The sequence below is a fragment of the Pecten maximus genome, chromosome 2, assembly GCF_902652985.1.
Source record: "Pecten maximus chromosome 2, xPecMax1.1, whole genome shotgun sequence".
NCBI lineage: Eukaryota > Metazoa > Mollusca > Bivalvia > Pectinida > Pectinidae > Pecten > Pecten maximus.
In genome coordinates, this window is record NC_047016.1 from 6,432,577 (window position 1) to 6,458,215 (window position 25,639).

At 36.7% G+C, this 25,639-nt stretch overlaps 1 protein-coding gene across 3 annotated transcripts in view; it reads right to left on the reverse strand.

Moving 5' to 3' along the window:
* The window catches only part of LOC117315195 (GTPase-activating protein and VPS9 domain-containing protein 1-like), a 46,735-nt gene extending 24,020 nt beyond the window's left edge, over positions 1 to 22,715 (reverse strand). For 2 of the 3 annotated variants that reach the window (XM_033869349.1, XM_033869343.1), the window contains exons 1-9: positions 22,604 to 22,715; positions 12,552 to 13,715; positions 11,440 to 11,577; positions 10,771 to 10,948; positions 9,610 to 9,918; positions 5,453 to 5,728; positions 4,245 to 4,390; positions 2,885 to 2,989; positions 594 to 696 (exon numbers count right to left, since the gene is read on the reverse strand). In XM_033869349.1, the coding sequence (XP_033725240.1) occupies positions 594 to 696; positions 2,885 to 2,989; positions 4,245 to 4,390; positions 5,453 to 5,728; positions 9,610 to 9,918; positions 10,771 to 10,948; positions 11,440 to 11,577; positions 12,552 to 13,655 (2,359 nt within the window). In that variant the 5' untranslated portion in view covers positions 13,656 to 13,715; positions 22,604 to 22,715. The remainder of the gene's footprint in view (positions 1 to 593; positions 697 to 2,884; positions 2,990 to 4,244; positions 4,391 to 5,452; positions 5,729 to 9,609; positions 9,919 to 10,770; positions 10,949 to 11,439; positions 11,578 to 12,551; positions 13,716 to 22,603) is intronic. The other variant, XM_033869355.1, reaches the window with a different exon arrangement.
* Positions 22,716 to 25,639: the final 2,924 nt, after the last annotated feature.

Consider the following 25,639-nt stretch of genomic DNA (forward strand, 5'->3'; position numbering starts at 1 on the left):
GTATGGGGTATGGTAGCAGCACTGTTACACAAGCAAACTCGCAATTAAACTCCACTTTTTAAGGTGCAACACCTCATATTAATCATGAATATCTACACAAGTAATTCGATGTAAAGGCATTATTATATAATAGTTGGTGATGTAGGTCGTGTCCTTGACAGTGACACACGTGTGATTGTTACTATTGACAAGCAGGTTATATTCTGCAAAATGTGAAATGTTACTTGATTGACTAATGGAATTATTATGGTTTTAAACAGTTCATTATCAGAAAAAATAGCATTTGTGTGATATTTTCTTACACATTTGAGTGAAATTACACTTTAAGGTAACAAAATAAAGATTGGAACTATATTGTATAGTTCTCATGAATTTATATTTTCATACACATCACAGAGGATGCATAGGTTCAGTTCAAAAAGGTAAACAAATGGCAATTAGCTCTGTTTGACTTAAATTTCAGCTACTGTTAAATGGTCTAGAAAGGCTCGCCATCTCGTCTTTCCTAACCCTCGCTAAAAGTAAACCTTGTATGGTAAGATACTTACCATGTATTCTCTATGTAGCCTTATTAATGACAGTGAAGTATTTACCAGAGGCTAGAGGTGTATCTTCATTTCCAACACTGTCATGTATCTCTGGTAAACTCTGCTCTCCCGAGATAGAAGCTAGGTCTGTCACACTGCCAACATCATCCTGTAAAATCAGTCAAAAAATTCTTCAAAATTTTAACACACCAGCCAAAATACTGTTTTATAACACAACTGGCCCATTCCCCCATTAAATACAGCAATATCATATCGTAGTAAACATGTGTGATAACACTATAATATTGTGACGTCATAAATGCCTCAATAATTATATAACTATATGATGTCACATGTCATACAGGGGTCAATTAAGATTTAAAAGCAGCAATCAAACACCGATCCTTGAAAATATTTCAGTTTTTAAGCTCTTCCTTATAACATCCAAGGTAGAAAAAAGTATTTCAACAAGAGATCCCAGAGGGATCTTGGCGCCCACCATTGAATGATCTTTATAGGTTCCATGTCAGATTGATCTTTTCCCTACTTTTCCCTTCCTCTAAGTCTTACTTATCTGTGTAAATTCAGAAACAGCCCTCTAGTACTTTTCAAACAAGGGGAACCTATATACAGAATTTAGGATTTAGCTATAATGGCTGTCTGTCGGCCATGTTGTTTTCGTATTGGTCCCAATATGCAAAACTAGGCACCGATGGGAACCTACATATGAAATTTGAAAAAGATCCCTTCAGTACTTTCACAGAAATAGCGATAACTTCAATTGTCAAAATCCGAAATGGCTGCCTGTCGGCCATGTTGTTTTCTGATTAGTCTCAAAATGCAATATGCATAACTAGGCACTGAGGGGAACCTGCATATGAAATTACAGAAAGATACCTTATGTACTTTCTCAGAAATAGCGATAACAAGCTTCAATTGTCAAAATCCAAGATGGCTGCCTGTCGGCCATGTTGTTTTCCGATTGGTCTCAAAATGCAATATGCATAACTAGGCACCAAGGGGAACCTACATATGAAATTTGAGAAAGATCCCTTCAGTTCTTTCACAGAAAAAGCGATAACAAATTTCACTTGTCAAAATTCAAGATGGCTGCCTGTTGGCCATGTTGTTTTCCGATTGGTCTCAAAATGCAATATGCATAACTAGGCACTGAGGGGAACCTGCATATGAAATTTCAGAAAGATCCCTTCATTACTTTCACAGAAATAGCGATAACAAACTTTAATTGTCAGAATCCAAGATGGCTGCCTGTCAGCCATGTTGTTTTCTGATTAGTCTCAAAATGCAATATGCATAACTAGGCACCAAAGGGAACCTACATATGAAATTTGAGAAAGATCCCTTCAGTACTTCCTCAGAAATAGCGTTAACAAACTCCAATTGTCAAAATCCAAGATGGCTGCCTGTCGGCCATGTTGTTTTCCGATTGGTCCCAAAATGAAATATGCATAACTAGGCACCAAAGGGAACCTACATATGAAATTTGAGAAAGATCCCTTCAGTACTTCCTCAGAAATAGCGATAACAAACTCCAATTGTCAAAATCCAAGATGGCTGCCTGTCGGCCATGTTGTTTTCTGATCGGTCCCAAAATGCAATATGCATATCTAGGCACCAAGAGGAACCTACATATGAAATTTGAGAAAGATCCCTTCAATACTTTCTCAGAAATAGAGATAACAAACTTCAATTGTCAAAATCCAAGATGGCTGCCTGTCGGCCATGTTGTTTTCTGATCGGTCCCAAAATGCAATATGCATAACTAGGCACCAAGGGGAACCTACATATGAAATTTGAGAAAGATCCCTTCAATACTTTCTCAGAAATAGAGATAACAAACTTCAATTGACAAAATCCAAGATGGCTGCCTGTCGGCCATGTTGTTTTCCGATTGGTCCCAAAATGCAATATGCACAACTAGGCACCAAGGGGAACCTACATATGAAATTTGAGAAAGATCCCTTCAATACTTTCTCAGAAATAGAGATAACAAACTTCAATTGTCAAAATCCAAGATGGCTGCCTGTCGGCCATGTTGTTTTCCGATCGGTCCCAAAATGCAATATGCACAACTAGGCACCAAGGGGAACCTACATGTGAAATTTGAGAAAGATCCCATCAGCACTTTCTCAGAAATAGCGATAACAAGAATTGTTTACGGACGGAGGGACGGACGGACGGAGGGACGGACGGACGGACGGAGGGACGGACGGACGGACGGACGGAGGGACGCAGGGCGATTTGAATAGCCCACCATCTGATGATGGTGGGCTAAAAATCTAAAAACATGCTATGATATACACGTTCATATTAAGCACAAAATATTTCAAATTCACCTGATCAAATTCTGAGAGTATTTCTGCCTGCTTTTCTTCTGTGTCACTACCGAGAACATCAGTACTCCAAGCATCACTGGCAGTCTCCGACACTTCTGACACAATCTAAATGAGACAATCAAAAGACGTGACACTGACAGTCTGATACTTCTGAAACAATCAATGTGTTGTTGGTGTGCCTAGTCTACAAAAGTAAATACCTCATATGTAGCAACGTAATAGGTAAAATATTCAGACTACAAATGTATATACACAAACAGCCACCTCTCTACAGAGGCCAAGTTTCCTCTGTCCTTTGTAGACAGGCTACTAAACTGAAGCTTGTGGATTTTACATGATTCTGTCAGGGATCATTTTGGAGTGAACCATGGGGCCGTTGACCAACAATTTTCCTGAATGACCCACATGATTTAGAAAAATCCTTTAAATTTCTATAAATGGCCAATGAATCATATTTCAGATAGGTAGTTCTTTTTCTTGAAAATGACCCATCCATTTGGTAACCCAAATATAATCCCTGCTACTAACTTGCTTGTATGGATATAAATGTGTGTCAGTCATCACTGACTGGATGTCATCACTGACTCAACATCTTCACAGACTGGATGTCATCACAGACTTGACGTCATCACAGACTGGATGTCATCACTGACTCGACGTCATCACAGACTGGATGTCATCACTGACTGGATGTCATCACAGACTGGATGTCATCACTGACTGGATGTCATCACAGACTGGATGTCATCACAGACTCGACGTCATCACAGACTGGATGTCATCACTGACTCGACGTCATCACAGACTGGATGTCATCACATACTGGATGTCATCACATACTAGATGTCATCACTGACTGGATGTCATCACTGACTCGACGTCATCATATACTAGATGTCATCACATACTGGATGTCATCACATACTAGATGTCATCACATACTGGATGTCATCACTGACTGGATGTCATCACTGACTGGATGTCATCACAGACTGGATGTCATCACTGACTGGATGTCATCACAGACTGGATGTCATCACAGACTGGATGCCATCACTGACTCGACGTCATCACAGACTGGATGTCATCACAGACTGGATGTCATCACTGACTGGATGTCTTCACATATTGGATGTCATCACTGACTGGATGTCATCACAGACTCAACGTCATCACAGACTGGATGTCATCACTGACTCGACGTCATCACAGACTGGATGTCATCACTGACTGGATGTCTTCACATATTGGATGTCATCACTGACTGGATGTCATCACAGACTGGATGTCATCACTGACAGGATGTCCCCCAAGAGCGAGAGCCATTAAACCCAAACAATAACTTCATGTTGATATTTACATCATTCCTGGCAAGTAGACTCTGTCGTACCATCTCTTCCCGAATCTCCTCAAGTCGATCAAACTGGTTTTGTTCTGGAGGCTCTGAGTCACTAGCAAGGACATCTGTACTCCATGTATCACTAACTGTAGACTTAGTCTCATCTCCTACAATCAGATTATCACAAAACTTAATCTTAATATTTAGGTATTTGTAGGGGTTTAAAGTCCTTTAAATGGCCACAGTCATATAGGAGGACAGGTTCCCAGGATACACCTAGAGTAAGAAAACAAACAGGAAGACAAGAGCAGTGAGGAAAGAAAGGAAAGAATTGAGATACCAAGTGTTGCTATGGGATGTAAGATCTCTTAAATGTCCCCTAAAACAAAGACTTTGAAGAAAATCCATGCTTTTTCAGAGGGTCCACTTTTTTGTCTTCAATGATCTAACAGTAAAACATTTGCTTCAGATTTCCTCTCATCTCTTACAATACAGTTCAAACTTTTAGTCTTCAATAATCTAACACTCACTATAGATTTAATCACATCTCCTACAATAGTATAAAACTTTTAATCTTCAATAAGATGTAACACTCATTACAGATTAAATCTCATCCCCCTATAATACCATACGACACTTACTTATCTAACCTTTGTCAAATCACCTCTTCTTTCTAAGAGTGCCATTATTACTAAATCATCTGTTTTCGTAATAACTTACTTTCCCTTGACAGAACTATAAGGTATGATTTGCCTACATACTACACCCAATATCATAAAGGGTACTGTAGGACACAACAGTATATTAAAGACCATCTGATGTCAATGCATTAAATATCATAATGTAACAAACCTTGTCAAATCAAAATGCTGCTCATTCAAAAATTGGCAAATCAAAATGTAAGTTCAGGAAAACAGAACTACATAATGCTTATTGAAGCCTACCAGACTTCAATGACATCGGTTAGAAATTGGTAGAGATCACTTGACAAGCTACAGTTTCACCAGATACCCCGTTAAATTTTACCAAGCATATATAAATGGAAAAAGTAATCAAATGATAATTTTAATAGTAATATATACATTAAGATTTATTCATAACTTTAAAACTTATTTATAACTTTAAGTATTGATACAAAATGATTGACGAAATTTTCTCAAGATATCAGAAATCATTTATTTTTCATATGATTGTAAGAATAAATGACAGGGAAAATGTGTTTAACTTACGCTCTAATTCAAACTTTCCAAATCTATCAGTAACATCCACCCTGTTTGACTTCTGCACAGTCTCTGGTAAGGCAGGAGGTGGGGGTTCCTGTTCCTGTTCACTCTCTGCCTGGGAGAGGGGTGTATCCCGCCCACTGATATTAGGGGTGCCACGCCCACTCACATTAGCTGAGATCATGTCAGAGAAGTTATCATTGTCATCATCATTTTCCACTGAACCAACTGAATGACTGGATGCAGCTTCTGATATAGCTTCTTGGATATCACTGGTGTTTCCTGAAATAATGTGAAGGTAGCAAAAAATCATACATATGTAAATCTTATCATTGTTATAAATGAAATACCTTGTTTTTGTGTTAAATTACAATGAAACCTTAAAATAATGTCTCTTATTTCCACTACCTCATATGAAAATAGGTGATCATGAGAATAACATTTAGTATTTGTCTTCCGCTCTGTCAGCATAGTAAGTTTTAAAGGGTTTTGGACACATAGGGTATTTTTCCATTTTCTGTTAGCCCGACCCTATAAATGTTGGCTGACACAGGTTTTACCTCGCCTTACAAAGCTGTTTATCTATTTTAGGCCAGTAGGGGGATATTGCTGCTGGCTGAAAAATTTTAATGAGCTAGGTGGTCACGTGGTCCGACGCGTCATCTCGTTCACCTCACCAGTACCACTAGGCTAGAATCTGCCTTGTTATATGCATTTATAGAGGGAAACTTCAAAGAGCCCCATATTATTTTGTAAGCATTGAAAGCAATGACAGTGAATGTCCTGATTTTATCATCTTACATGTTTAGATTTTCTTTCCACACCTCATGTCTGTAATTTTAAAATCAAAACAGTAGACAAGCGACAATATAATAACCTTGGTAATTTACTAATATCACATGTCATCTTTTTATTTTAAAAATTCAAACAATGACATATACACTATAGGTCTACTCAGAGATGTAAATATCACATATGTGATATATACATCTCTGGTCTACTATACAGTGAGGTGACAAAATGATCTCACTTGTTAAGTCTTTTTACAGTGATTAATTTTCCTAGCCTTGTTAACCATTTTATTTTTGGCATAATTTGATAAGATTTTGTACACTTTTAAGAACATGTTTTACCCTTTCCTGACGTAATATTAACATAAAAATATCCATTTCTTTTGCAAGATAAAGATTTGATAAAAATGCAGTAGTTTGAAATACAGTTGTCTCATCCTGATGTAATTTAATTAGATAGTACGTAATCACAGAACTGATTTTTTTTATCTGAGACAATACATGGGTTTTTTGTACATTGAACTTTGAGGATTTCCTTTGTACATATTAAATCAAGAATTTTTAAATATTGGTTGAAATTAAAGTGTCCAGATAATTTTTTACTCCAAGCATGTTATGATGACATGTTGGAAACTAAAGATTCTTGGATTCTTTATTTAAATCGGTAACTTTGAACTGTCAGTCTTGGGTAAATGTTTGAAGAAATCAGTTACTGTTCTGATCAATTTTACAGTAATGTATTCAAACAACGTCATTTTTTGACAATTTCCTTAAAGAATGTTTTATGAAGGAAATGTATTTGATGTGGTGAAAATGTTACGCAGATATTCGTATTGATTTGATTAAAACATATCATTTTAAATACCCTAGTATGTTTAAACATATTCAGTTACTCAAAGTAGAAAATATTAAAGAACTTAACAATTTAGGAAAATATTTATCACTAGCAAATAAACTAAAGGAAAGATTTTTTCATAAGATTTTAATTAGAATACAGCATATTCATTTTTAATGATTATTTCTCTGTTTCCCTGTAACAAATCTGACAAATTAGCTTATTGAATTATAAATCATGTAAGAGTGGATGCCTTTTTCCATTAATGTTACATACTATTTTATCCAATAAGTTGTAAAACAACTTTAATATGGAATAAAGTTGAATTTAATATAGTTGTTTAATGAATAACGGGATCATCACTGGAGTACATGTAACCAATTCACTGTTGTAACCCAATATATTAATGTAAAGTATTCCCACTTCACAAAACCTTTGGTAGATAGTGTGTAAATAGTGATTTAATGCGACACACATTTGGGTGTTTATAACGTTAGTTATACTATCATCTCGGCAGCAGTGAACCTGTGACGTAGGAGGCTGACCGACCTCGTTATCAGAATGAAATTTTGCATATAGGTCAGTTGTCCAGATGGGCCCATGCTCTGCCCTGTATCTCAGCGTGTATATACACAACCCCAGGAGTGTGAGGGTAATTTGACTGGCTTTTCAGAAAACCAACCTATAGACAACTTTAACCTTTCTGTGTCTAAAACCCTTTAAGCATACTCCAAAATTGAAAAAAAAATTCAGCATTTTTTCCAAAAACAACCAAAACTTCCTCCACTTGATAATATCGAACAAACCTCTATATATGATAGATATGTCTTAAATATTTGCAAAACAATAAAAAAATTCACAAAATCTCTAATTCTCAAAATTCACCTAAATATGGGTTTTTTTACCTCAAAAATCACTCTTTCTGAAGAGTAAAAAGAAAACACATTTCATATGTTATAGAATTGATTCCAATTTGACTATAAACTAATTCTATAAGTCAATTGGAGAATCAATAAGGATTTTACAAAATCATTTTTTTTAAATCTAAGGTTTTTAACCCAAAAACACAGAAAAAAGTAAAATTCATGTAATCTTTAGTAGGGTTTTGAGATGTTCACACTATAATTTAACTATATATTCCAGGTTGGGTTGAAATAACATTGTTAACATTATAACATTAACAGCAAATCGAATTTCAAAAGTCACTGGACCATAAATTCTGGAAGGAAACTCCTAAATGAAGTGTTTGTAGAGATGTCCACTATTTGATCTAACTACAGTGCACTCTGTCCAAACCGGACTCTGTCTAATCCGGATATTTGCCAAAACCGGCAAAATAATTTGGTCCCGAAAATTCCCTTCTTTATTTATAGTAAATACACTCCGCATAATCCGGACTTTGTCTATTCTGTAATCCGGCCATATATTCCGGCCCCATTCCTTCTGTATACTAGTAAATCTACTCTGTATAAACCGGCGTCGGTCCCATTGATGTTTCCCTGGTAGCTATAGCTTCAGGGGCTCCCGACGAGTGTTTATACAGTTGTAATTGCCGCACAGGTATATTATTAATTGACCATTAAACGTCATTGTCCACAGGTGGCTACGGCTGGATAAACACCTAAACAGTTGTTACGTACAATAAAAAATGCATTTTTGTCAATTTATACCCATAATGTTACGTGTTTGTAAATGTATCGTAATTAAGAAATGTTTAATGCTGGCTGGCTTCCCCTTCGCGGACCTCACTACACGATCGTACCCGGATGAGGAAGTCGGAGATGATGGTGACGACATACCTTTTATATTACTCCGTTTATATTATCAATAAACATGGATCTCACGGCAGCCGCAAACATTAAGGACCAATTAGAAATTGAGGTTAATTCCTCAGATTGGGAATCTGCACTTGTAGAAAGTGTCAGATCGGTTGATTGTTCGGATACAGTGGAAGGCCTCTTAAAACAAACAACAATCAGTGATTGTTTTCAACCGATGTAACGCACACATAGTGTCATATTGCCAGTGTTGAATTAAATTATGTTATTCAATTCAAAGTTTGTATATACATGAATAATGCACAATTACATCTTCTTTGTAATACATGTATATCTTTTTATTATTATTTTTGTTTTTGCATTCAACAACGATATCAAGTAGAATCTCTACAATCCGGAACTCTCTACAAACCGGCTTTATTTTGTGGTCCCAAAGGTGTCCGGTTTAGACAGAGTGCACTGTATTTATACCTGTTAAAACTGGACTCCTACTTTTTGAGCAACAGATCAAGATACAACTGCTGCCATGTGAAAAGTAACACTATAGTCTTGCTTTACTACTTCAAAGTGAGACAACAAGAGTGGGACTCGAGTGTTGATGAAGTGCACATTAAAAGCTGTTATAGAACAGCATAGCTTCATTTAATGTTTCAGAATATTCAAAATGTTTCAAATTCAATTCAGGAATCAAGACCTAGTCGTGTTGGTAAAAGTAGAATATTCATTATCTATAGCACACCTAACAACCATCTAACTTACCTATAGATTCCTGATCTTGAGAAAGGGAGAAACGGGTGCGTTTTTCATGGATTTCTACCGGAGGACCATCTCCAGTAAACAGACTGGCTGGTGTTTGATACTTGACTTTTCTGCGTTTGTTCTCTTGTTCCCATGACAACACTTTGTTTTCTGTCAACATTCCTGGACAGTCTATATCTGTTCCAAGGGAGAGAATCAATACATCCTCTGCATCCTTTCCTGCTGAAGAGTCCGAGTCCCCTGGCTGAGGTGATGTAGCGTCTTCATTGCTATTAGTGCCTGGGGTGAGAGCCAGCTTCTTCTTGGGACCTGTAGAAGGAAAGTAAATTTTGTAGTTAAAATGATATTACAAAACCCCCTTCTTCTTTAACAAGAGTCCCCAACGGTCACAAGAGCTTTGATCAGTAGCCTTTCATCCCAGCATGCTTCTGGCCCAATATTGCCCTAGCCCTCTAGGTTATTGAGAAGAAAGAGATTTTAACATAATTGACCCATGTAACCATGAAAGGGGGTCAAGGTCATACATTTTAACAACTTTGATAGCCCTTCATCCCAATATGCAACCAACCAAATAGTATTACCATAGGCCTCTTGGCTATTGAGAGGAAATTGTTTAAACTTTTTACATGCTTGGCCCCTGTGACCTTGAAAGTAGGCCAAGGCTATTCATTCATATAGCTTTGGTAGTTCTTTACAGGCCTAGTATAATGACTCTGGGCTTCTTGGTTAATGACAAGAAGTTGAATAAATATTTTAATATATTCGACCACTGTGACCTTGAAAGTTGGTTCAGGTTGTTTATTTGAACAATTTTGGCCCAATATCTGCACCTCTTGGTTATTGAAAAGATACACAAAGTACAACGGACAATGCCAAGGCGATCACAATAAGTCATCACATTGACCCAAGGCTATGCCATGTGTGTCTTAGAGTTGTAGGTAGCCAGGATTGCTTTGGCTTGAGACTTTCATGTGTGGTCTTAGAACTGTAACTCAAGAGGCTTATTTTGTCTCGAGTGATTGTTATATATGGTGTTTGAGTTGTAAATTAAGTGGTTTGTTTCGCCTTGAGACTTTGCCATGTGAGGTTTTGTAAGTGACTCATGGGCTATTTGGGGTTCTTGTGGTGATACACATATCAAGTGTGGGTATTTCTACCTACCTTTGAAGAGTTTTTTCTGACTGGATGGTGTGCCTGGTGGGGTCTGAGAGGGTGTATTTAGAAGACTGGTGGCACTAGTATTGAGGTTTGAGGGTAGACCCTGAAGCAAGTCCTCCAGCTGTTTACGTTCAGCCACACTCTCATCCACTATAGGCAGCACTGAGCGTAGAAATCCTACCTGTAAAATTGATCACAACCATCTAAAACTACTTTAGTTCATAATCCTACAAACCAGATAATACACATCTATACTTAAATACAGTCAAGAATAAATTACTAGGGAAAAAGTTCTAAAATATCAATATCAAATAAAGATGTTATAATAAAATATCTCCGTTCCAAAATGTTTCACAGAAACAAACTTCCTGATGACATATGTTTTAATGTCAGTTCAGTTGTGGGTAGCTTCTGCCACTACTCACAAACCTTTATAATGAAAAAATGTTCATTATCTTTGCAAACCATGGTACAATTGTTTTCTGTACTTATACACATCAAAGTTATGAACATGCATTCATCACAATTTACAAATTATTACATATATTAATTAATATGTACAGCCATTGTGTATTTTAATTACAAAGCTGTTGAACATTTGACTTATACTTGCAGTGTCTTATACAGGATTATAAATAATAAGCCTAACTGTAATTAGATTTGAATACATACCACCATGTTAAGCTGTGGTAAGGTGATGAGTACGGAGGAGCGGGTCAGATTATGGGTGTGGCCAAGCCCCGCCCCCGTTCCTGGCAGTTCTGTACCTATACCATGTATTAATGCATCTAGAAGTCCTGACACACAACCCTGTAAAATATAAAGTATCTGTTACAAACAACTCTGTCAATTACAAATTGAATATAGAGCACTCATATACAAGAGGCCCAATGGGCCTTAATCGCTCACCTCATTCTACAGCAACTTTGAAGTTGATCTAGGACATTTCTGCAGATAATAACTTGATTACTACTTTATTCAAATATCAGATTAGGCTTAATTTATTGATGTCAATAAATTTTCTAGCCCTTTATGCTCGTTCCAGCATACTATTTGCATAAGATTTAAACCTATTTGACCCCTGTGACCTTTAATGTAGGTTATTTATTTGAACAAACTTAGTAGCCCTTCACCCCAGCATGCTACAGGCTCAATATCAAGTCCCTGGCTCTCTTGGTTATTGAGAAGAAGTTGTTTGAAGATTTTAGTCTATTTGACCCATGCATGTGACCTTGAATATTGGTCAAGGTCATTCATTTTAACAAACTTGGTAGCCCTTCACCCCAGCATGCTACAGGTCTGGGCCTCTTGGTTATTGAGAAGTTGTTAAAAGTTGTGTAAAAGGAAAAAGATGACGCCGGATGGACGCACGACGGAGGACGGATGATGGATGCCTTCCCAGGCATAAGCTCACTTGCTCTTCGGGCAGGTGAGCTAATAAACTATCCCTATCAAACAACCATGTAAATCTATAGGAGATTTGCAAGTAACAAACATGAATTATATACAATGAGAATTATATGATAAGAATTTTCAAGGAAATTTTCTGATTGGAATTGATATTATAATTAGGATGGAATCGTAAGCCATCAACTTTGTAAAGCTATACTGTAAAAGTATATATTTGCCCAAATGACTGTGGACAATATTCAGTCTTGACTCATTAACATGTAAAATTATGAAAATTTTGAAGAATTGTCCTTTTATTTACCAATGTTTAAATTTTGTAGAGACAACAGCATAGTTTTCTGATACTATACCTGTGAGATAATAAACAGTGTTACCTTGTCAAATCTCTCATAGAGGTCTGTGACTCTTGAGTCTTCCTCCCACTGCGACACGGCCAGAACCTGTACAATCTGTGCAATTTGCATCAAGTTGTGTCTTGCAATATGGCTGATGTGTATATCTGAGGTGATACCATGGGGATCCGGGTCACATATAGCAGGACATATGAACAGAGAAAAAACAAGGTCAGCACAAACTGCCTGCACCTTTTCTCTTGACAGCTTACTTGCCTTAGTTAGAATATGGTAAATCTGTGATACTAGCCAACCCAGTCCTGCTGGAAAACAATGGATGTTGTTTTTGAGTGAATTTATAAATCTATTTGCTAGTACTACTAGTTTGTCCACGATAAATGTCCTGTATTCTTGAAACTTTTTTACATGATCCTCAGTACCTGGTTCACCAAATCTCCTCATACGTTCCTGTGGGTGAAACCGTACAAGAGCTTTTTGTGGATCTATATCATAAAACCATTCATCCTCCATCAACAAACGCATTACTGGATCATGAAGTGCAGCCGTAAGAAACAATTTGGTTGAAAACAAAGAATCTAACACCAGCTTATACATAACACTAAAAGCACAAGAACCCTTCCTAAGTAGCCGTCGAGGGTCATCATTTGTGGCCAGCTGAAGTTCTGCTAATGTAGTCATCATTTGGAGGGCTATCTGCTCATCCTCCAACAGAAGACAATTCCCACACACTGACGACACCAGCAGTGGTACCACTTTTTGTGTGTACTCATTGCTTGATTTCTCCCCTGTCTCTATACAGTGTGCCAAAAGAGTTGAATTTTCCCGTAAGAATTTAAGAAATTCTCCATATTTGGAATCATGATAACTAAGATGTTTGTAACTGTCTACAAAGTTTGTCCACTGTAAGAGATTGGCCCTACGACAACACTCTTTGGGTGCCAGATTCTGAGGAGAAAAGATGAGACTGTCAAGACATGCCTTCTGTTCCCGTGTCACCCACGATTCATGGTAAAGTTCCTCAGCTACCCTCTTAACTTCATCAAAAAGCTTCTGCAGCTGAGAGCGCTCTGATGTTACAAACAATTGCTCTTGCTTCAGGTGGCGTGCAAGTTCCAGTAACTCCATGGCAACACCTGCTTCAAAGTTCTGCTAAACGTTCCAGGTCACATCCAAAACCAGTCTTGTCTGTAAGTATTTAAAATGAAATTAGTACAGCTGTATTCAAGAGGCCATACATTATATAACAAAGGAATCTTTTATGGTTCTTCAATCTTGCTCCCATTTATAAACCAGTATAAATCAGACACACATGAATTAAGTTTTGCAACAGATCATAGTCTCCTCACCAGTTCATGAACTGTAACTAAATAGGTTACTGAGTAAATGAAGGCTTTATGTATCAAAGACAGTGTGACAGCATCACAATGAAACACAATAATAATATTACAAGTTACTGTAATGAAAACACATAGATATTTCACCATTATGTCACTTAACAAACACCACTTCTGTGTCTCAGTTTAGGATTTTAACAAAAATATCTAAGCACATTTATTAACAAGATCCATGAATAAACAACCTTTTCACCCTTGATTGACTTAGATTTTAAGCAGATCTGGAGTTCAAAATGGATATATCTGTGTTTCAGACATTATCATTGCCTATTAGCTGTATAAAGATGTTTATAATGATAGTTTTGGGAATAAGTATACAATCATAGTCAACTCAATATGTTTTATGATAAACATATATAATTACACCAAATTGCATTGTAGTCTATACCATTTAACATTTATTTATTTGAAGGCCATTTCTGAGTATCAACATTTTCATGTAATGAAAGTTTCGCAAAACTTTTCTACTTGCTTAGAAATATTACATTATGTCAGGTTTAGACGTTAAATCAATCATCTACAAATCAGGAAATTGAATATTTGAATTCTTAAAGTACATTATGTGGTACCTAATTGATGAAAAGAGTGAATCATCTCGTTAATTTCTTCTGTGTGAATTACCAGTACAATGACCACTCCATCTTCACAAAATATGATGCCCTCTGTATACTAGATATGCTATACTCAACCAAAAACATTACAATCAATAAAGTCTATATAAAGTGTATATTATTTGTGTACTCAGTATCACCCAGTGTGTCACTGGTTACTGATGAGGACATAAAAGCTGATGGCCCACTTTACCTTTCCTGTGTTTACTTTGAAGTACATGTGTATATAAAGATGTGTAGATCATTACACAAAAACATTAAAAATATCTTTAATCAAACACGGAAGAGTATAAGTTAGGTACAAAACATTTGCATATACACTAATAATGTATACACCTCATTACCAAAATATAACAATTCATAAACATTTCACCTAGATAAATGACCATCAGTTGTAACCTGGACAAAAAGATTTTGATAATTCTACAAATACAAATGTACATAGGATAAAATCATCCAGGAGTTTAAATGAAATTTTAATTCAGTTTTATTGAATCATGTCAAAAGATAAAAGTAAGCTATGTTGAAACAGTTTTAAAGTTTATCTAATCTGTCTATAAGCTGAACATCTTGTTTCTAGGACTTTTGGTTCAGTTAAGTATTTCAACAAATTTGACCCATGTGACCTTGAAAATGAGTCAATGTAAATTCTTTTTATAAAAACAGCTGGGCTTCATACAAGTAACCTACCAGCCAAATTGATTCTAGGCTATTTGTTTAAATGGGCATTCCTTCGTTTGAACACCAGATGTGAGTTGTACACTACAGTAATCTATAAATAGAAGAAGCTTACACTCATATTGATGACTAACTGTGATTGAATAAATATCTACAAAAAATCCACAAAAATCTGCTGCTCTGCATCCACACTGGAATATTCAGCCACACCTCCTACGCTTCATTTAGATATCATGTGACACCACAGACAACCCATTTACACTTGTACACAGATCACAACACAGCAAGTGATGTAGGTATATCGTTTTTATTGTGATGACAAACCCTAATTATAGCCTGTTTTACCTCAATTACTTATGTTATGGAAACATTTATTATCTATGCTTGTTTCCATAACATCAGTAATTGACTTAAGAATATCAATAAACATTAAAAATATTACACACAAACAATACTTTACTTGCAATTGTGCACGAAGTCGTACAGGGCGCAAACATGTGTGCCGTGTCTACAAACTAATGTGTGCATAAATGAGAATGAAAGAAATGGCTGAAGATAAGACAAATACACAGTATAATTGTATTGTGGTTCAAGGAAGGAGGTAATATTTAGTTTCAGTGTCATTTTTTATGATGTTCGCTATCTTGTCGTGTCTTCATTTTCTTGCCAATTACGATTTCAGTGACCCATTATGTTAACTACCTTAATCGCTAACTCGGGGAGTCGTGTACGCCATTTTCGTTTCTGTTCATGAACTTGTATGCGCTTACCCTTATTGACAGTCATTGGCGCGATTAATTTTCGCACTTCGGAACGAAGTTGGTCGAAGTTGCATTTTCAAAAGCCTATCTTTTTAAGAACTTTGAGTTATCTTTGGGCCTTGAGTGTTGTATTAAGGTAAAGACTATACTTTTTACTTGTTGAGAAAAATACAAGATTCCTGTTTACTTTAATTTTTATAGTATAAACTCATTTCAATGACGGAATGCCCTTTTAACCAGAAGAATTTATTTAAGAGTTTCAACAAATTTGGCCCATGTGACTTTGAATATGCATATTGGTCAAGATCATTTCTTTTCAAAAATTTTGTCAGGCTTCATCCCATGAATATATCAGCCAAATATCTTGATTCTGGTTACCGAGTTGATGTTGCTTGAAAAAAAAAAAAAAAAAACCCATATGAGGCTTAATGAATTCTAATGATATCTACACATCGGGAACCAGAACAAGAGGCTTTTATATGGGTTTTCAGTATATTCAGGTGGCCTTTGAGGCAGTTTTGGCCATATATTACCAGTGATGAGAGGAATGACGATTACTACAGCTTTATACACACACTGATCATGATCACCTTATTTCATCATACTTAGGGCTAGATCAAATGAAAATAGCCATAGTGCTAGTAGACTAACACAATGAAAATACAACACTGTAAAGGAACAAAACCCTGATTATACAGCTGGGGATTAAACAAATCCAAGACAACACTAAGGGATGAGATGTTTATGTCAGCCTTCTCCTATACATATTTACAAAGAAAATGCAGATCCAGCTAGATTTTTTCCAAATTAGCCTGTTGGCTGACAACCCTGTATTTAAATCAAAATATGTATTATTTACTTCCCCAACATTTACATACCCGGTAAAAACAAATTGGTATTTCAATCAATTCATGACATCGATCCGTATGAAACGATACACACTTCCTTAGCTGTGAAGCAAAATGCCTCAGTCTTGAAATATGATATTTACCGCCACATGATCATGTATTATGTACCACCAAGAAATATAAGGAAATAGGTATCAATCCACACATGTTACGTATCTGGCCATTTTAATATTACATGTAGTCATAAGCAATCTTGTCACAGATATAGTTACAGCCAACGAATATTTAACCATGACCATTTTTTTACATTATGTAGAAAAAGAAGGATGTTATTTATCAATGAAACATGTTTTTAAGTTCTATCATTTTATGCAGACCTAAATTCATAACTGTTTTATTACAAACAGTTCTAAACTGATGGTAAAATCAGTAACAAGTTTATGGTCTCTAAAATAATTTTACATAAAGTTACTTTTTATACTGAAACAAATTGAGCCAAAATAAGTATTACTGGGCATAAGTTAAGTCAGTAATTGGCTGAAAAGATTTGTACCATATTAATATAAAGTTTGGAATGAAAGTTTCGTGAGGGCTGATTTCTGAACCAGTTTCAGCTTATTATTTTTTCAAAATCGATGATACTGCAAAAATAATGAGTTTTTTTTTTTTGTGGGCAGGAGCTTATTCATGGGCATAGTTTATTTGAGGGCAGGGGTAGAACGTCAATCTCTGCCAACTAAATAATGGCCTATGAAAATCATTTTGTTTTAAAAACAATGCTGCTTCCAAGTCACCCTTTCAGAAATAAACTAGAACTGTCGCCAGGATGGCTGACTAATACCCCCGCAATCTGCACGAGTCAATTGTGAATTGGAACTGTTAATTAGAGGCTAACTAAGATAACCCAGTAATATAGTGACCAGTTGCCATAACAACCATAATTTTGAGAAAAAGGTGGCATGCACATCTACCCATGGTCCTCTATATTTGTGTGAAGTTTCATTGAAATCAGCCCTTCGGTTTAGGAGGAGTTGTCCGGACAAGCATAAAGTTATGGTTCTTATCGGAAAACCTGTTTATAGTGACCAGTTGCCATAGCAACCATAATTTTGAAAAAAAAGAAAGTGGCATGCACATCTACCCATGGTCCTCTATATTTGTGTGAAGTTTCATTGAAATCGGCCCTTCGGTTTAGGAGGAGTTGTCCGGACAAACTTAAAGTTATGGTTCTTATCAGAAAATCTGTTTATAGTGACCAGTTGCCATAGCAACCATAATTTTGAAAAAAAGAAAGTGGCATGCACATCTACACATGATCATTAATATTTGTGTGAAGTTTCATCGGAATTGGCCCATCGGTTTAGGAGGAGTTGTCCGGACAACATGCGTCTACAGACAGACGGACGGACGGACAACCTGATTCCAGTATACCCCCTAACTTCGTTGCGGGGGTATAAAAATATCTAAACAAGAGGCCTAATAGTCATGTAATGGTCAGTTGCTTCTAAAGCAGCTATGAACTTGATATAGGTCATTCATGAACCCTGCTAAGCCCTATATCAGGTCTCCTGGCCTCTTGGTTATTGAGAAGAAATTGTTTAAAGATCTGAGCATTTTTTACCCCTGTATCCATGAATGTAGGTCAAGGTCATTCATTTAAATATATTTGGAAGCCTTTCAACCCAGCATGCTACAGACTAAATGTCAGGTCACTGGGCCTCTTGGTTATTGAGATGAAGTTATTTGAAAAGAAAAGTTGATGCCAGACTGACAAGAGCTGAACGGAAGGATGACAGATACTGCACCACGGCATAAGCTCACTTCCCTTTTAGCAGGTGATCGAGTTATTAATAACAAGATATATCTTTAAAAAAGATAAACGGCATAGTTTTAATGCTTGTGGTTATATAATGTAAAACTGCTGGTGAAATAAATTAATGAACTAATGCGTTTCAGCACGGATAACAAAATTATATCAGTTCAAATCAATTTTGGTGATAATAAGACTGCATTTGAATCAGGAATATAATTTCATTAAGGTGTTATTTGAAAAGATACATCCACTTATTCAGCTTGCATTCAATCTTAATTGTTTTTAGCTGCATATCTGCATTTTGCATTTTCCACTACGTTGACCAATCACATACTTCATCTTGACCAGTAACGCCACCAGTCGTGTCAGATCGGGGGCCAAAAGAATATTATACGGCTATGCCAAAAAAAAATCTACAGGAAATTTCAAAAACTCATGCAAGTCTATTTTCTTTCACCTGAACAATAATGATTTCCATCAAAATACCATATTTTCAGTATTTTTCAGACCTGGTCATGTTTGAGCATAATTAGGATTTGATGTCAACTAATCTATTGTAACTTTAACCCTTTATAGCACTTTAATTGGGGCACAGGGCCAATTGACACCATAGTTGGACCGATTATGCAGAACCTTATTATGATCTTGGAGGAATTTTTCGAAAGTGATTATTTCATGGTAAGTTGTACTAATTTATTTGCTTATATTCATTAGGTAAAACAATGTCTTTACACTTAATTCATAGCTCATGAATATTTCGTGCAGATCTACTCAAATTTCATGTCCAACTATGGTGTCAATTGGCAAGATAATTTAAAAGATCGAGAAAAGTAAGATAAAAGAATCTGCGTCTTCCCTTGTCACAGACTCAGCTTCACTAGCCAAGGCTTCTGATTAAGTTACACCAACCCACCAACCCTTGGCATAATATATAGTCATATTTAAACTGTCGCACCCTGGAATCTCAGGGCTGCTTCCAATCAAATCACATTTTAAACTCAGGTTTAGTTTCGTAGGGCTACCTTGACGACTATGTCATGGCATTTTACCTAAATACAAACACATAGAATCTTTGGGGAAACATTCACAGTGTTTGATCAATTGGTAGAAGTCATTGATCACATATCTCATCAAAATGACACAAGCCTCCATGTGTGTTTGTAAATAACACTGATGATGTACATCAGTAACGCTCATTTTGATTGGTCGAAAAATTCATGCATAAAGGCAAAGGGTGTTAATTTTGAATCTTCGCTAGAGGGCCAGAACCGATGACTATATCTGCCATGGGTTCATGGAGTGTAAAGCAATCAGAAGCCTTGGCTAGCGAAGATGTCACAGGCTATGAGTCTGAGGGTAAACAGACATGTTTGTTTTGTTTTATTGGTTTAACGTCCTACTAACAGCTAAGGTCATTTAAGGACGGCCAAACAGACATATCAAATTTTAATGATATGATAATGACATGGCCCTGTGATTGGAGGGAAGTTTAACCTAATGAATATAGCAAATAAATTCAGGCTCAATACCATTCAGTTCAGTTTACAAATCAAGCTAGCTCACCAGATACTGACCACCATACCTATCAGGTCTTGCCTGAGTGACCACAAGCTAAATTGCTAGGAACCAACATTTTTGCTTCTCAAAAAGTACCCCCCACCATGCACAACCTCCCAAACCCACATCCATATCAACCTCTACATCTCCTTGGTTTTGTGTATTTGAATCAGCTTCCACTTTCCAGTGCATGCCAAACTACGTCGGACCGACGGACATATCTGGTAATACTGTCGTCGGTCCGATTTGGTAATTAGCATCGCTGGACCAAATGTCTGGTCCAGAATTCATACGGGTCGTTCATTATAGTTTCTATCATAACGTCTGGGCGATGTTTCCGCCATTGAAATAGATTCACGGTGCAGTGCCGGGCAAGGCTTCAAAGTGTAAAAGTTCTAATAGTTCAAATTCACGCTCAATACAACAGTATGAAGAAAAGCGGGAGCGAAAGTTTCTAGCTAAGTGGTGTGATGGGCGCGAGAAATGGCTGAGGTTTGACAGTGCCGTGATGATATGTGTCCTATGCATCGATCAGACTGCTATCACTATAAAGGTAACCCAATTCATAATCGCTTGAAAGGACAAAATACGTTCTTAACTGGGTGAACCAATTTGAAGATTTCGGTAATTCAGGACCATGACAGAAGTGCAGAGCACAAAAAAAGCCCTGGAAATAAAGAATGCCAATCTCAATTTCTGTGTTTAGTTGTTTCATTTCCATTTAAAACTTGGAAATTTCATTGCATTGTTCAATGTTGAATATAACGATATTCAATTAAAACCTTATAGAAGTGAAATTTGAATTTCTATCTCTGGATATTTTTTGGTCTGGTAAAATTTTGTCCGGTCTGGTAAACATTTCTATTTCACCAGACCAAATGTCCTGTAAAAGATTTGAAAGTTTGGCACGCACTGACTTTCTACTTATTCATTACATACACCATAGGTGCTTAGCACGTTTATAAGTCCAAGACAATATCTATATATATTGGTCTATAATCGGTCTTGGATATATAAACGTGCTAAGCACCTAAGTTGTGCATACACACACAAACAGCATACAAGATTGTAGCCCGAGTTTTCTCTGGCCCTGACACCATGTCTGGTGTAGGGCCAGAGCGCACTACTATATGAAAACGTGGAATTATCCGACACCGTTTGGTGTCGCTAAGAATTTGATGCAAAAACAATAAAATCGGGTGTGACATAACACCTACCTTACATATATGGATAAATGAGATATTTATGTACCCCAAAACACCCATTTAGTCTCATCTAGGTGTTTTATTTCGTCCGTACAGGCCCTCGCTTTACGCTAGTCAAAATTTCATACTGTTGACCCGCCATTTTGTAAGTGACAGTACGACTAACCACCCAAATCGGAACGCAATGGACCGAAAAGACCACATATCATTTATTGTGTTTTTCTTCTTACAAAGTTTAAATTATGAAAACTAAGTTGATTATTTCCCAAAAGATGTTATATTCCATTAAAAAAATCATTATTTATAAATTATAAGCGGTAAAATATATAAAAATAAATGTTGTATTTTTTTTTCTTTTCGCTCCATCGCGCACAGATTAGGGTAATTAGGCGGACCGCGACCTACATAGTTAGCAATATGGCGTCGAGTCAAGTATGAAATTTTGACTAGCGTAAAGCGAGGGCCTGTACGGACGAAATAAAACACCTAGATGAGACTAAATGGGTGTTTTGGGGTACATAAATATCTCATTTATCCATATATGTAAGGTAGGTGTTATGTCACACCCGATTTTATTGTTTTTGCATCAAATTCTTAGCGACACCAAACGGTGTCGGATAATTCCACGTTTTCATATAGTAGTGCGCTCTGGCCCTACACCAGACATGGTGACAGGGCCAGAGAAAACTCGGGCTAACAAGATTGGTGGACGGTACATCAACTGGTTCTAAAAGTTTTAATATTTATATATGAAAACATAAAACATGAAAAAGTAAAAATATTTTATGAACCAAGTCTAACATTGTGTAAATACATACTGTATATTTGTTTACCAATACACTATGGGATAAAAGATAAGCGAGGTGAATGTAAACTAAGGAGGAAATTGGAATGAGTTCTGCAGTGCAGTAGGACGGTGTTTTTGACTGCTGCATGAAGTGCCTACATGTTTGTAAATATAATGAAGACCTTTCATAAGATGCACACGATTATAAATGATGCGTATGCATCTATTATTAAGTTCAAAGAAACAAGTCAGCTTGAATTGCATATGGTTAAATCAGTCCTCCAATACATATGTAGAGTAAATTACGTTACACACCAGTAGAGGGGTGTCATTGAGAAATCGTCTGTCACTGTCGGACAACATACTAAAGTGGAGCAATGGAAATAATTTGAAATTGTGAGAAAACTCAGCATACTGACACATCTAGTTTCCACCTTCGAAGACATCTCTTGTCTTGTCCATCTTCCGATCAGCATCATCACTCACATGAAGTGGTTTTTACTCCCACAACTGGTACGAGTGTCACTGGTGGAAATACCGAGTGCGCACGCCCAGACAGTGCGACTAGAGAAGTCGGAGATTTGCTGCAACCTCAAACTAGTAGGATTTTGTGTTCATTAAATATTTGTCACGATATACCGAGAAATGACTGTTATATTTCTTATGAACCACGATAAAAATAAAATAGAAATATATACCTTTATTTTGTTTTATCAACTATGACCTGTCAATGCAAAGTGCCGTCCGAATGAGGCCCCATTTGGGGGTCTAAAACGCCATACTCCGATTCCTTATATTTTGTCGTACTTTTAAAATTCAATTCTTTTTTTTCTCTTAAGCTAAAATATGCTTCCTTTTATTTCATATCTGACTTTTTTAAAACTTAAACGAAAAGAGTTTAAAAAAACTTTTTTCAATTTGAAGAAAAATCCCTTAATGGGTAAAAGTATAAAGTACATGTATAGGCCTTATATGATGGGCATAGATCTCGAGACCCCGTAATACTTGTTACTGAGACTGATGCATGGTAGTGCCTACATGTTTGTAAATATGACGTAGAACAGCCATACGTACTTTGCACACGATTTTTCCATTGAGCCATTAAACCAATCGGTATAAGATCGTAGTATAAGATCGAAGTATAAGATCGTATCAAGTTCTGTCTCCAGATTAAGGAAATCTTTAACCACTCAAAACAAACTGTACATTTCATGCATGTACGGTCATCCAATACTAATATCATTCTTCATACCTATTTATTTAGAGGAAGATGGACCTGTATCCAGTACGATTTGGAAAACAATATCTTGTTCTGTTCATATGTTTTTCTTGTAGTTCTAATACAGTTTGAAATTTGAAGTTGAAATTTTGAACATAATTTAGTAACAGAAATTGCATTAGAAACTGGCTTTTAGTACAAGATTTGGTATAAAAACAATATTAGATGAAAAAAGTCAAAATGAAATAAAGTAAAACTTTAAAACATGAACATTCGCGTCGAGTCAATCGGCGCAAACTGAACTTATCTAATATTTTGGTAACTGGCCTCTGTGGCCTGTAAGACAACACTGATGAATTATACATATAAATCTATCGGCAGACAAGTTCCTTGTTCTGGTAAAAACAGGTGACGTCAGTACAATGCAAAGTTAACCGCAATGTTAAATGTAATAAAAAAATGTAGTACAGTGTATTGAATTGATAACCATCGTATACTACAATAAACGTACGTATTCTAATCCTGCAGTTCCATACCACACATACAGAGTGAAGGTAATCGTGTATGTATCTTGTATATTATTCGTCTATCAATTAAAAAACTGTAAAATAAAAAAAAACCGTTACACTAAAAATATTACAATTGCGTACATTTTTATATTCATCTGAAATGATTTTCCAGATTTAAATGAGTTTGTAATATACACGGAGAAACGTACCCGTGATAGACACAGCCTCTAATAACAGAGATCGTCGTCTGGGTTATATACACGTGTGTGTCAAGAGAAGTACCCGTGATAGACAGCCTCTAATTACAGAGAGCCTCGTCTGGATTATATACACGTGTGTGTCAAGAGAAGTACCCGTGAAAGATATAGCCTCTAATAACAGAGATCGTCGTCTGGATTACACGTGCATGTCCAGAGAAGTACCCGTGGAAGACACAGCCTCTATATGCACGTGTATGTCAAGAGAAGTATCTGTGAAAGATATATTCTCTAATTACAGAAATAATCGTCTGAATTATATACACGTGTTTGTCCAGATATGTCCAGATAAGTACTCTTGATAGACAGTCTCTAATTACAGAGATCGTCCAGAGAAGTACCCGTGATAGACAGTCTCTAATTACAGAGATCGTCCAGAGAAGTACCCGTGATAGACAGTCTCTAATTACAGAGATCGTCCAGAGAAGTACCCGTGATAGACAGTCTCTAATTACAGAGATCGTCCAGAGAAGTACCCGTGATAGACAGTCTAATTACAGAGATCGTCCAGAGAAGTACCCGTGATAGACAGTCTCTAATTACAGAGATCGTCCAGAGAAGTACCCGTGATAGACAGTCTAATTACAGAGATCGTCCAGAGAAGTACCCGTGATAGACAGTCTCTAATTACAGAGATCGTCCAGAGAAGTACCCGTGATAGACAGTCTCTAATTACAGAGATCGTCCAGAGAAGTACCCGTGATAGACAGTCTCTAATTACAGAGATCGTCCAGAGAAGTACCCGTGATAGACAGTCTCTAATTACAGAGATCGTCCAGAGAAGTACCCGTGATAGACAGTCTCTAATTACAGAGATCGTCCAGAGAAGTACCCGTGATAGACAGTCTCTAATTACAGAGATCGTCCAGAGAAGTACCCGTGATAGACAGTCTCTAATTACAGAGATCGTCCAGAGAAGTACCCGTGATAGACAGTCTCTAATTACAGAGATCGTCCAGAGAAGTACCCGTGATAGACAGCCTCTAATTACAGAGATCGTCCAGAGAAGTACCCGTGATAGACAGTCTCTAATTACAGAGATCGTCCAGAGAAGTACCCGTGATAGACAGTCTCTAATTACAGAGATCGTCCAGAGAAGTACCCGTGATAGACAGTCTCTAATTACAGAGATCGTCCAGAGAAGTACCCGTGATAGACAGTCTCATTACAGAGATCGTCCAGATAAGTACTCTTGATAGACAGTCTCTAATTACAGAGATCGTCCAGAGAAGTACCCGTGATAGACAGTCTCTAATTACAGAGATCGTCCAGAGAAGTACCCGTGATAGACAGTCTCTAATTACAGAGATCGTCCAGAGAAGTACCCGTGATAGACAGTCTCTAATTACAGAGATCGTCCAGAGAAGTACCCGTGATAGACAGTCTCTAATTACAGAGATCGTCCAGAGAAGTACCCGTGATAGACAGTCTCTAATTACAGAGATCGTCCAGAGAAGTACCCGTGATAGA